Source organism: Bos indicus x Bos taurus, chromosome 1 (assembly GCF_003369695.1).
Source record: "Bos indicus x Bos taurus breed Angus x Brahman F1 hybrid chromosome 1, Bos_hybrid_MaternalHap_v2.0, whole genome shotgun sequence".
Lineage (NCBI taxonomy): Eukaryota > Metazoa > Chordata > Mammalia > Artiodactyla > Bovidae > Bos > Bos indicus x Bos taurus.
The window spans coordinates 24,785,537-24,799,223 of NC_040076.1; the positions used below are offsets into that span (position 1 = coordinate 24,785,537).

The window sequence follows — 13,687 nt, forward strand, 5'->3', positions numbered from 1 at the left end:
GCAGGCTACAGTCCATGGGGTTGCACAGAGTTGGACACAACTGAGCACACGTGCATGAAATATTCAGTCATGATGTTAAACATTCTTAGATTCTCCAAGTGTTCTTTCTTTTATATATTAAAAGCATTAAAAAAGTTATAGTGTTAACTTTTCTTTAAATTGTATTCCCTTTCTTAATTAGTCATACAGACTGAATTAATTTCTTAACCTAAGGGAAGCCTATAATCTTGGCCCTTCTGAGATTTTCTGAAGTAAATTGGAATAAAAAAGAAATACAGATACACCCAAAAGGATTTAACAGATTTAGATATAGATACACGTTCTTATTTCTACATGTTTTCTAAATAATATTTAGAATATGTTATTAAGAAATAAAACAGTAAGTTTTCACTTAAAAATTATGAAACATATTTGAAAGGCTCCCCTAGTGGCTCAGACAGTCAAGAATCTGCCTGTAATGCAAAAGACCCAGGTTCAACCCCTGGGTTGGGAAGATCCCCTGAAGAAAATAATGGCAACCCACTCCAGTATTCTTGCCTAGAGAATCCCAGGGACAGAGGGCTACAATCCCATGGGCTACAATCCATGAGGTCACAAAGAATCAGACACAACTGAGCAACTAACACACTTCAAAACGTGTAGTTTTATAGGACAGCTCCTTGATAAGTAAGCAAAGCATTTTTTTCACTGCCCCTCTAGCATATATGTATAGAAAATTTGACTGAATATAATTTTTCTAAATCAAAGGCCAGTAGGATTATCAAACATCTATATTTCCCTTTCATGGTTTCTTTTTTACTATTATCTTTGCTAATAAATAAATACTCTTGTATTATTTTAAAAAGATTGAGTGATCAAGTGGATAATTTGTAATTTGTTTACATATCATACAACTTTTCAGATTTTATATGAAATAAAAAATAAAATATAAGTAATATTTCTATCTCCTCTTTATATGGATAGAATATTACCTTATCCAAGATCTAATTATAGAAAATAGAATTGCACCACTTGAAATAAATTAGAAACACAAACAACACACACACACACATGCACAATTCAATTTGAAAAAGGCTATTTGTCCTCAAAAGATTTATTTCTTTTTAATATCCACTGTTGTACTGTTTAATTGTTTCTTTAATTACTCCCACATATCTACCTTAACATCTTGTCTGATAACCTTATCTACACAACTGTTATTCCTTAGTTGAAAAGTGATTTAGTGATGGCTAATCTCCTCTTCTCTTTCAATTTATGCTTTCCCTATTGTCTACTCAGTACTGGAAACAGCACTTGAAGTGACTCAAGCTCTTCCTCATTTCCCCTTTGCTTTAATTAAATCATGTATTGGCATTTGATGTAATTTATGGCTGATAATTTTAGATTTGTCTTATGCCAGACAATGTACTGTTTCATCTATTCCTTGTCAGCTTAGCTTTTATTCCAGAAAGCTACATTAAAAGGACCTTTAATTAAAATATTATATAAATATAATAAGCAGCCTCACCCAGGCTTAACAGTAATATTGTTCTTTTGTCTGCCACTTCCGCTGTTAAACTGACTTTTACATCAAAATATCCATAATTATATTTGCAACTGCACACACAAAAAAGCAACCAAATATATTTACATATATAAGCATCAAACAACCATGTCATATAATAAACTTTTATTGACTTAAAAGTCTCCATAATCTTGCTTAATAATATAGCTTGTTTCTGTAATCATTTGGCCATTTCACGCTTACCTTACATAGTTGGTAATAATATGTGGAACAGCTGCGAACTTTCACAGTAATAGGTACAATCGAATCTGATGTGTCTAATTAATTTTTAGTCCAACAAATTAGTTTGGTTCTTCATTACTCTCCAATGGGAGAGAGACATTATATTTCATTATATTTTTTTTTGTCTGAAATAGCAACACACTGTCACAGGTCACACACATCCCATGTCTGTGCTCTAATTAGTTCAACTGACAACATTGTTTCAAAAGTACTAGCTGTACTAGAAACACTAATACACCTTGGGCAACATAAATATTCCACTATATTCAATATGATGTTTTATGACTCTTTTACACAAATGAGGGACAACTTTTCTTTTCTGATTGTGCTATAAGGTGTTTTCTTTTTAGTTATATCTAGTGTTTAGCACAGTATATATATATGAATATGAGCTCATTTTAAATACATGTTAGACTATGTTTATATGTATACTGATTAAAAGCAAATAGAGGAGGAAAATGAATCAGGTTTACTACACAGGTGAAGATGATTTTTAAATCTGGAAATTAACACAAAAGAAACTTCAGAAGTGAAATACTGGACTATATAAAAATTGGACATATCAATGGAACATTATGTGCAAATGTGGGCATGATGAAGGACACAAACAGTAAAGACCTAACAGAAGTAGAACAGATTAAGAAAAGTTCTCAAGAATACAGAGAAAAACTATACAAAGAAGTCTTAATACTCTGAATAACAATGATGATGTGGTCGCTCACCTAGAGCCAGACATCCTGGAGTCTGAAGTCAACTGGGTCTTAGGAAGCAGTACTATGAACAGCCTAGTGGAGGTGATGGAATTCCAGTTGAACTACTTAAAATGCTAAAAGATTATGCTGTTAACATGTTGCACTCAATATGTCAGCAAATTTGGAAAACTCAGCACTGGCTTGGAATAGGAAAGGCCAGTTTTCATTCCAACCCCAAAGATGGGCAATGCCAAAGAATGTTCAAAGTACTGTACATTTGCATTCATTTCTCATGCTAGAAAGTTTATCCTTTAAATCCTTCAAGCTAGACTTCAACAGTATGTGAAGAGAGAACTCCAGATGTATAAGCTGGGTTTAGAAAAGACAGAGGAACCAGAAATCAAATTGCCAACATCGGTTGGATCATAGAAAAAAGCAAGGGAATTCCAAAGAAACATCTACTTCTGCTTCATTGACTACACTAAAGCCTTGGATGTGTGGATCACAACAAACTTTGGAAAATTCTCTAAGATATGAGAATACCAGACCACCTTACCTGTTTCCTGAGAAAGCTGTATACAAGTCAAGAAGCAACAGTTAGAACATGACATGGAACAACTGACTGCTTCAAAATTGGGAAAGGAGTATGACAAGGCTGTATATTGTCACCCTGCTTATTTAAATTATATGCAGAGTACATCATGCAAAATGCCAAGCTGGATGAATCACAAACTGGAATCAAGATTGTCAGGAAAAATGTCAACAACCTCAGATATCCAGATAATACCACACTAACTGTATGGATGTGAGAGTTGGACTGTGAAGAAAGCTGAGCGCCGAAGAATTGATGCTTTTGAACTGTGGTGTTGGAGAAGACTCTTGAGAGTCCCTTGGACTGCAAGGAGATCCAACCAGTCCATTCTGAAGGAGATCAGCCCTGGGATTTCTTTGGAAGGAATGATGCTAAAGCTGAAACTCCAGTACTTTGGCCACCTCATGCGGAGAGTTGACTCATTGGAAAAGACTCTGGTGCTGGGAGGGACTGGAGGCAGGAGAAGGGGACGACAGAGGATGAGATGGCTGGATGGCATCACTGACTCGATGGACGTGAGTCTGAGTGAACTCCGGGAGTTGGTGATGGACAGGGAGGCCTGGCGTGCTGCAATTCATGGGGTTGCAAAGAGTCAGACATGACTGAGCGACTGAACTGAACTGAACTGAATGACAGAAATTGAAGAGGAAGTAAAGAGACTCTTTATGAGCGTGATAGGAGAGAGTAAAAAAGCTGGTTTGAAACTGAACATTCAAAAAATAAAGATCAAGTGATCCGGACCCATCGCTTCATGGGAAATAGAAGGGAGAAAAGTGAAAGCAGTGACAAGTTTTATTTTTTGGGGCTCCAAAATCACTGCATATGGTGACTGCAGCCATGAAATTCAAGGATGCTTTCTCCTTGGAAGGAAAACTAAGACAAACTTAGATAGCAATTTAAAAAACTGAGACATCACTGTGCCAGTAAAATTTCATATAGTCAAAGCTTTGGTTTTTCCAGTAGTCATGTACGGATGTGTGAGCTGGACCATGAAGAAAACTGACTGTCAAAGAATTGATACTTTTGAATTGTGGTGCAAGGAAAAATGCTTGAGAGTCCCTTGGACAGCAAGGAGATCAAATAAAGCCAATCCTAAAGGAAATCAACCCTGAATATGCATTGGAAGACTGTTGGTGAACATGAGTTTCCAATACATTGGACACCTGATAGGAAGAGCTGACTCTTTGGAAAAGACCCTGATGCTGGGAAAGATGGAATGCAAAAGAAGTGAGCAGCAGAGGATGGGATGGTTAGATAGCATCACTGACCCAATGAACATGAACTTAAGCAAACTTTGGGAGAGAGTGAAGGACAGAGGAGCCTCACGTGCTGCAGTCCACAGGGTCACAAAGAGTCAGACACGACCTAGCAACTGAACAACAAATAACAAACAAATGGGCATTCTGGTTGGCTTATAAAGTAAAAATTTCTTTCTTATTCATAGTCAGTCTAATATGGGTTCACAGAATGAAGGATGGGGTTTCTACTCCATAGAGTTTTTCATGAAATGTGGATCCTTCCAGTCAATGGTGTACCGTATCTCATAGGGTCAGCATCCCACGACTGATCCCTTGTTCTGTCCAACACCTTAGGAAAGAGAGTATGAAGTGCTATCACAGTGGTACATGGATTGGTCCAGAGATACCATGCATCTGCCTGTCCAATATTCAGTCACTTTGTTGCACTCGACTACAAGCGAGGCTGGGAGATACAGGCTAATTTTCTTCTCTGGAAGAAAGGTGAAACCTTGGTAAACAAGTCACCTATGGTTTGAAGGACTCTCACATCTAGATAATTTACAACTTATAATCCTACCTGGGGCTTCCTTGATTACTCAGATGGTAAAGAATCTCCAGCAATGCAAACATGGCTGGGCACATACACAAGCACATGTAAACAGGTTAATAGAAACACTATAATTTGTGACTCAAGTTATGGCCATGTGAAGCTAAGAGTTACTTAAGACCCACTCAGGTAAAGTAAAAGTAAAGTCTTAGTCGTTCAGTCGTGTCCAGCTCGTTGTAACCTCATGGACTGTAGCCTGCCTGGCTCCTCTGTCCATGGGATTCTCCAGGCAACTTACTGGAGTGAGTTGCCATGCCCTCCTCCAGGGGATCTTCCTCGTCTCCTGCTTCTCCTGCATTGCAGGCAGATTCTTTACTGCTGAGCCACCAGGGAAGTCCACTCCTTACATTCATCATCTGGATTAATCCTCCCAAATATATGAAATAGCACTACTGTCACCAGCTAACAGAAACAGGGATTCTAGAAGATTAAGTGCCCTACATAAACCCATTGCTTTCCTAGCTTGGAAGTGACAGAGATGATACTCAGATGTGGAACTTCAAAGACCTTGCTGTTTCCAGTATGTTACAATACCAGGATAACTAAAACAAGAGAATTACACGTTCCTTTGATATGGTATGCTGAAATTTACCATTTATTTTTTGCTTACAATTTATTTTTTGATTATCTGTTTACTCACTAATGAGATATTGGTGATGGACAGGGAGGCCTGGCGTGCTGTGATTCATGGGGTCGCAAAGAGTCGGACACGACTGAGTGACTGAACTGAACTGAACTGAATGAGATATGATATTAATATGAGAATTCACTTAGTTTCCAGTTTCTGAATTCATCCATCTATTAAATAAGCACCTAAATCTTTGCTCATTAGTAATGTTAGAATTCCATGAGTCTTAAACCTGTTTAAAATTGTGGGTTGAGATTGTCTTTATTATGTCTGAGAGGGCTAAACTGTCAGAAATGTGACAACTTCTGGAATAATCTTAGTTTAGATTTAAATGTATGATTTGTTACATAGACCTTAGAATTAATTTTCAAGTTGTTTTGTAGCCAACTTTCAAGTGGATTTTCAAATTCGTTTCAGATACTTTAAGGGCATTTAGGAGTTTTATCTTTCTGTGAGATTTTAACTATAGATACTAATCTCTATGGAAAGATGTTTATGTTATTATCATTATTTAATATAGCAGTTTCAGTACCTTCCAGAAAATTAAAATATGTTTGATCAAGGTAAATTATTTGGCAAAATATTAAGAGAAATATTTTGATCATCTGTATTAGGCAGTGCTGTAGGGGAAAGGTAATTTGCAAATACTCAGTTTAAATGTTGTAGTTGCTTTTCTTTTTTTAAATGAGAATTGTCTTACAAAATGCTTTACCTAACTGAAGAAAAGTTATTATTATTTCGGCTCACACACTTGTTTTAGTATTTATATATGAAGCAATAAATCAAGAAGTGGTTCTGAATCTGTCCACAGTAAAACAAAACACGAAGGAGCAATGTTCTGATTCACATTTCAAACTTATGATTTGATTCTCCTTTTGAAACTTATAAAATCTGCTCACCAGTAAATTATGACAGGGTCAGGACACAACACATATTACCTGCTTCAAAGAAGGTTACACTCTTCTGTGCCTTGGGTGTAGCACGTATGTATTTTTGTGGGGTTTTGGGTCTTAATATTTACTAGCACTAACACCATTGTTTCTTCCACAGGGGGACGAAATGAAGTTGTCATTACCGAAAACAATAACAGCATAACTGAGCAAATCACTGATGTTGTGAAGCAACCAGCTTTTATAGCTGGTATTGGTGGTGCCTGCTGGGTAATCCTGATGGGTTTTAGCATCTGGTTGTACTGGCGAAGAAAGAAGAGAAAGGGACTCAGTAATTATGCTGGTAAGAGGCTATTTCCAGCTAAGAAAATGTCTTAGCTTTAGAAATATGATAAAATGCAAGGGAAGGAATGAAACGGGTTATGAAATGAGTGAATGAATGGGTGTTTTTTGCTTGATTTAAACCATGATAAACAACAAGCTTTAATACACTGCTCTTCATCATATCACATTATGACCATAAGGCCATCTTTTTGCCTGTATCTCCAAGGAAGCATAAGAAGAGCACACACCAATAGAGTGATTAGCCATTTTTCTTAATAGTTCAACACACACACACACACACACACACATAGACTTTGCAAGCTTTGACACCATGTTTGAGAAGTATATTTAAGCAAGAGCATTCCTAAAATGCTCAGGAAAAAAAGAAAAAAGATTTGAAATGTAGTTTTTCATATTTACAGTACAGATTACAAAGGGAAATGTATCCCAGATGGAACATACAAACAAAACAAAAAATGTCACCAGGATTGATGAAACTTAAGAGGCATGATTTATTTTACTGGTCTCTTAAATAGAATGTCTACTTTAAAGTGACCAATGAGCATTTTAGAAAGAAGAAAAAACAGAAGCAAAAGAAAGAGAAGAAAAGTAAGATCCTAGATGTTCTACTTGTTTGCGAAAATGTTTTCTTTGAATCCAGAGCAGGAATTTTAAGGATGTCCCAAGTTGCGGCCCTCAAAATACATCCAAGGTAGAAAAAGAGAGAAAATTATCAAGTCAGTGAGTGAAAAATGACCTCGATAATGAAGCTATGTTCAGTTAAAGTTTGAATTACATTCATTTTAAGTACTTTCTCTAACAATGATTTAAAAAAAATGCCTCACAAATACTTTACATTTTCTAAAACAAGGGAACAATTTTAATTTATCATTGTCCTACAAATATTTTTAAAAATTTGAGATATTTTATTCATCTTCTATTTCTGATTTTTACTTTAATAAGAAGCATAAATGTCTTCATAAGTGATTTTACAGCGGCTTCATTACTTATTAAGCTTATCAGCTGCTATAACTTGTAGCATACAAGCTTCTGAGAATAGTTCAAAATGAAAGAAACACCATCCATTTGATCGTTTTCCTTGTTATTGAGTAGTATTTAAATATGATCAGTTGATGATCACATTGTGGCTCATGACTACAGCTTGTAGAAATAATGTTTGTTAGTTACTGGTTAGAATATATTCCCAGGACTAGAGAAGATAGATAGTATAGTGTATTCATTGCAGAAGGGTTTCCATACTTTGTGACTTGCTATTGCTGTGCTGTTCTCATTTCTTACTGGTTGCTGATGCCTGCTTCCTTATGCTGTGTCATCTGAGTGCTTTATCAGCCTGCCAATGAAGGATTCTTCCTGGAAAGGGATGCTGGGCAATGACTGCTGAGTGTCAGAGTCATGAACATTAATGAGACTTTAATGTAACTTCTTGTTTTGCAGTCCAGTCCCCTGCTTTCATTCCTTGAAGATATTGTCCGTTTACCTGTCTGTTTAGTCTGTCACTGTGTTCTGTTTCATCTCTGTGACATGCTCATATTAATCAAAGACTACTTTTGTGTTTATCTCTTTGCTTGACTTTAGTGAAAATAATAAAAGACTGACAATGTCAGTCACCTCAGGGCCCTATTTGGAGTGTTGCATTTTTACCCTCTGTAGGATTTTCATTCACTTCTTCCAAATAGCATTAGTCTTCTAATTAGTAGTTATGTTTTTTTATAAAATCATGTCAGAGAGCCTTTCTTCTTTTCTTTCTTCTTCTCTTTAAAAACAGCAGTTCTTTATATTTGATTGGAAAATATCTGTTGGTCTTTGAGCTGGACAAGAATAGCACATTTCCTGTTGTCATTTCTCATTGTGATTGATATCCATCTGCTTGTAGAAGAACTGCTAACTCAGAAGGTGCTATGCCCTTCAAATATTTTGGAATCAGGCCAAGCCACAGAGCAGGCTTTCTGAACCTTTATCCTTAATTGATAGATGGCTGACTCTCAGAATGGATTCACCTTCAGCTGGAAATTTGCCTTCCAGCAACTGCTGTTCTCTTCTAGGTGAGAAGCAAATGAAAATCCACACTACAGGTACTCAGCATTGCATATCTGACTTGGTAATATTCTCTACACATTTCCCCCCATAAATATCCTTAACCTCCACTTTCTGGAATTTTAAAGCTTAAAGAATATGGGGATTGTAAATAGGCATGCTTAGTGTAGTATTTGTTTATCATATGTTTGAATTTATGACATTTGATTCATGAGCTAATGATCTGTTGTAAGAGCACAGAGATTTCATACAGGGCTAATTTTCTCTGAAATATTTTATAAAAGTTATCGAGAAAGTAGTCTATGTGTAATGATTCTGTTTAAATTTTGGTTTTCACAGAAATTTCTGTGGGAATCTTATAAGTATGAAATGCAAAACTGGTAAGCTTAAAGCAATACAGTTTTACTCAGAAAATGAGAAGTCTAACATTTCTACTTTTTACTACACATAGTTTCAAATTTTTCGTACTGATTTATGACACCAGTGATCATTTTTTTCAAAGAAACATAAGTCTATATTGGGATCAGTATTTAAATTAATTTATAACAAAAGATGACTTCATTTGCTTTAGGCCCCAAATATGATCTTAGATTATACTTCAACATCTGCTGAAATTCATATAAATTCAGAAACATGCATTTTAATAATGCTGATCCTAAGTAGAATTGAAGTGGTGATTTAGTTGCTAAGTTGTGTCTGACTCTTGCGACCCCATGGGCTGTGGCCCGCCAGGCTTCTCTGTCCACGGGATTTTCAAGGCAAGAATACTGGAGTCGGTTGCCGTTTCCTTCTCCAAACCAGCAACTGAACCCAGGTCTCCTGCACTGCAGATAGATTCTTTACCAACTGAGCTACCCGGGAATTCCCAAGTAGAATTGAAAAGTAGGTTGAATTTGATTTCAGTACTTGCCTTTTCTATTTCATTCCAAGTCTTCTTAATATCACAGGTAGATTTTAACCATCATAGGGAAGATTTTAACTATTGGGGAGAAGAAATCCTTTGCAGAGTGGAAAACCCAAGTCTTCATAGGATGCCTTCCACTCACTCTGCAGGCAAAAGTTCACCCACTGATTTTTATCATGTTAATCTTTGACTCTCCATCTCCATATGGAAAATTATATTTGAATGCTTAGAAAAAAGGTAAAAAAAAATGACATGCTATTCAGCGTTGATATTTTTTCTTATGATTCAAAAGAGTTAACATATTGATCATAGAACACTAGTGGATCAGCACCTTAGATTGTAAAAGCAACTGTCAGGAATCAAATATAAACTTTTGAAAGGATCTGAGAGGAGAATTTGGCCTGAATGTAAAGTTTTGCTTCTTTACAAAGCAGAACATGGCAATTTCCCCAGGGCAAAGTTACTAGCTTCCTATTTCAGTTTTTTCCTATTTCAGTTTTTTTCCTATTTATTCTTTGTTTAAATTCTTCAGACACAAACATGCACTAAAGGTTTGCTCATGGCTCAAAGATGGGCAGCTAGAAAGAGAAACATATTCCCCTGTCTCATATTCTGCATGAAATCATTTTATTTTTTTCTAGAATAACATGCAGTGTTATTTATCTTGCTCTTCATTGAGTACTAACAGTGCTTGCCATTGCATGTGAGCTTCCTGTCTGCCAAAAATATTCACTACCTGAGTTGTTATAGGATGAAATAGAATCATGAAGATATTTGGGCAGAAAATATTAGGTGATTTTTGAATCTAGAGAAAATGTTTGATTATATGTGTTAATGGTGTTTGTGAATAGAAAAGTGAACAATATATAGTTTGAATAAAGCCATGCAGCTTTCACAAGGATTCTGTATGTCATATTACGATCTTTATGAAGCCTGCATGATGCTTTTCAAATTAATGCTGGTCATATTTCTATCAATAATTTTTAAGTTATCAACTTTTTAATGGAAGTAAACTAACTTTCACACTTTTAAAGGGTTGAGTTCTTTTATGAATATTACCTCTGATAGATTTGATTAAACTCAGTAAATGTAAATAATTTAATGAGTGAGCAAATTATGAAATACCAAACACTTCATGCATAGGTTTTAAACCATTGGTGAAATTATTTGACAAAACCATCCTAAGACAGCTAAAAGATTTGATGGAATTTTTATACTCTGATTATCTGGGCTTGAGTTAAGGCTTATTAAAAGAGGATTAATCTACATTCATAGTTGAGAAATAGCTTATCAGGCAAGGGAATGAGGCTTGGCTGGCAACATTAAAGTTTCCATTTGGAGTAGAAAAATGTGGCCTACTAGAGATAGGCACTCTGAAAGCTTCCTTACCTCAAAATGTCAATTTTCCATGTAGTTATATTTCCCTTCCCCCTCAGTGCTAGCAGGCGTGAGATTAGGATTAATCCTGACAGATAATAGTAGAGGTACTTTGTATATGATCTGAACTTGCAAAATCTCTTTACCTTCTATCTTTCATAAATGCTGCAATAAATTCAGAATATTTAATACATTTCTAAAACAGTTAAGAGTGAGGTGTCTGTAGAGCTTTTTGGAAGCCTTAGCACTAGTCAGATAGTTTTAGCAATAAAAACTCCTATGCACTCTGTGTTGCTGCCTTCAAATTTCTTAATTTTAGATGTTATCAGAAACTCCTGGTAAAAATCATTCACTTATTTCAAAGTTAATTCTGACAAGCACAAAGTTACTACCCTATGATTGTCAAAACTGTGACTAGAGCAAGACTGTTCAACCACTTACCCTCTCTACCGTCTTCCATTCAGCTTTAAGGTGGTTCATCACCTGTGAAATGAGAGCTACTTCAAAACAGCTTTCAAATTTGCTGTCGCATTTATTTTTATGTTTCTCTGTCTCTACACACACACAGAATGTTGATCAAAACACCAAATATGACTTCCATTTTAGGAGATCTAGTTGTTTATCCTTTCTCATCTGTTTTTAATCTCACGGTCTAATAGAACTCAGTTACTTTTGGTCTGCTTTTCAGAATGGAACAAATCTAAAATTTTTGGAGCATGGGAAGAAAAGGAAACCAGAAAAAGTATCCTCTTTTTCGTTTCCTTCAAAAAAGACAACTATTCAACTTTATTACATGAGGGTATTGGGTTTGTTTTTGTTATTGTCTTCTTCTGATAGAAGCACACAAAATTGAAGTTTCTCATATATATCAAGTTGTGTCCATAGGCCATTTTAAGTCAATTATGTATTTATATAATGACTGTGTATTTTTGCCTCTTTATAGTTGGTATGAAGATGCACAAGCATAAATGTCCTTAAGAACTATTTTTGACAATCTCTTTGCAGATTTGAAATTATTTAATGATTTATATAAAAGTAGAAAATGGATATGTCTTGAATGTTCTCAAATTTAAAATTCTTTCATTCACAACATTTAACTCTCAGTTGGTAAATATGGACCATACTATAGAGTCCATACTCTAACACATCTGTAAATAAACCTCGATGAATGTTTGAATGTTTTTTCCCCAACTTTTTATTGTGGTACAATACACATTACATGAAATTTGCTATCTTGACCATTTTAAGTGTATCGTTCAGAGGCATTAAATACATTCATGATGCTGTGCACCATCACCACCATCCATCTCCATAAATTTTTTCAACTTTTGAAACTGAAAACCTTTGCCCAGTAAACAACTCCCCATTTCCCTCTCCTTCCAGCCATCACAACCAACATTTTACTTTCTGTCTCTGTGATTTTGATTACCCTGTGTACCTCATATAAATGGACTTCTACAGGTTTTGTCTTTTTGTGACTGGCCTATTTCATTTAACATATTGTCCTCAAGGTACATCCAAGTTTTAGCATATGTCAGAATTTCCTTCCTTTTCAAAGCTGATTAATATTCCCTTGCATCTGTATATACACTTATCCATTCATCCATCAATGGATGCTTGGTTTACTTCCACATTTCAGCTGCAATGAATAATGCTATGATGACCATGGATGTACAAATATCTCTTTGATATCTTGATTTCAGATCTTTTGGGTATATATCAAGAAGTGGAATTTCTGGGTCTTATTGTAATTCTATTTTTCATTTTTTGAGGAACAAACATGGTATTTTCAACCAAGGGTAAAATGGTTTTTACCTTCCACAATGGTTTCAATTTATTCACATTCTCAATAATGCTTATTTTATGTTTCCTGTGTAGAAACCCACCTAACAGGTATGAGGTAACATCTTATTGTAGTTTTAATTTCCATCTCCCTAATGATTAATGATGCTGATCATCTTTCCATGTGCTGACTAGCATCTGAATGATATCTTTGGATAAGATTTTGAGTGTTGCATCTTAGTACTTTAATATTTACAGTTTATGAAAACTTTAACATTGGTAAGTACATAAAGTTAAATACAACTTAATTTTTGTTCAGTTGTCCCTGGCTTCAGTTGTCTTCTTTTTTTCTAATATTATTTTTTGATCTGACAGTAACAGAAAATTTGGGTAAGGAAAAAAGAGCATCCAAATTAGAAATGCTCAGCTTCTCCCCTTATATCTCCTAAACAACACATTTGGAGGTGTAGCCCATCCATGTCTGCTGATATTCACAACATTATCTTAGCCCTCTTTTATCAGAATAAAACAATCATTTGATAGTCCATTAAAAAACCACATACTAGAAAGTCACTTCAGATGGAAAGTTAATTAGCTGCACTGTTTTCACATTTTGTGTTTTTCCAAACCAATCAGACATTTGTTTAATGTCACCAGTGATTTTTTTTACAATAATTGTTTCAGATCAGCTTGTTATTTTGTTGTTGTTGTTAAAAACAGTTATTAAAGGGACCCAAAGTGGTATGGACACACAGCTGACTGTTGATTCCCAACACTTAAGGGAGTCCATCCCAAAGTAGACTAGTGATCAG

General features: G+C 35.3%; 1 protein-coding gene across 17 annotated transcripts in view; it reads left to right on the forward strand.

Moving 5' to 3' along the window:
• The window catches only part of ROBO2 (roundabout guidance receptor 2), a 1,466,835-nt gene that overhangs the window by 1,392,305 nt on the left and 60,843 nt on the right, over window positions 1-13,687 (forward strand). For all 17 annotated transcript variants that reach the window (XM_027549011.1, XM_027548934.1, XM_027549246.1 and 14 more), the window contains one exon: window positions 6,594-6,776. In XM_027549011.1, the coding sequence (XP_027404812.1) occupies window positions 6,594-6,776 (183 nt within the window). The remainder of the gene's footprint in view (window positions 1-6,593; window positions 6,777-13,687) is intronic.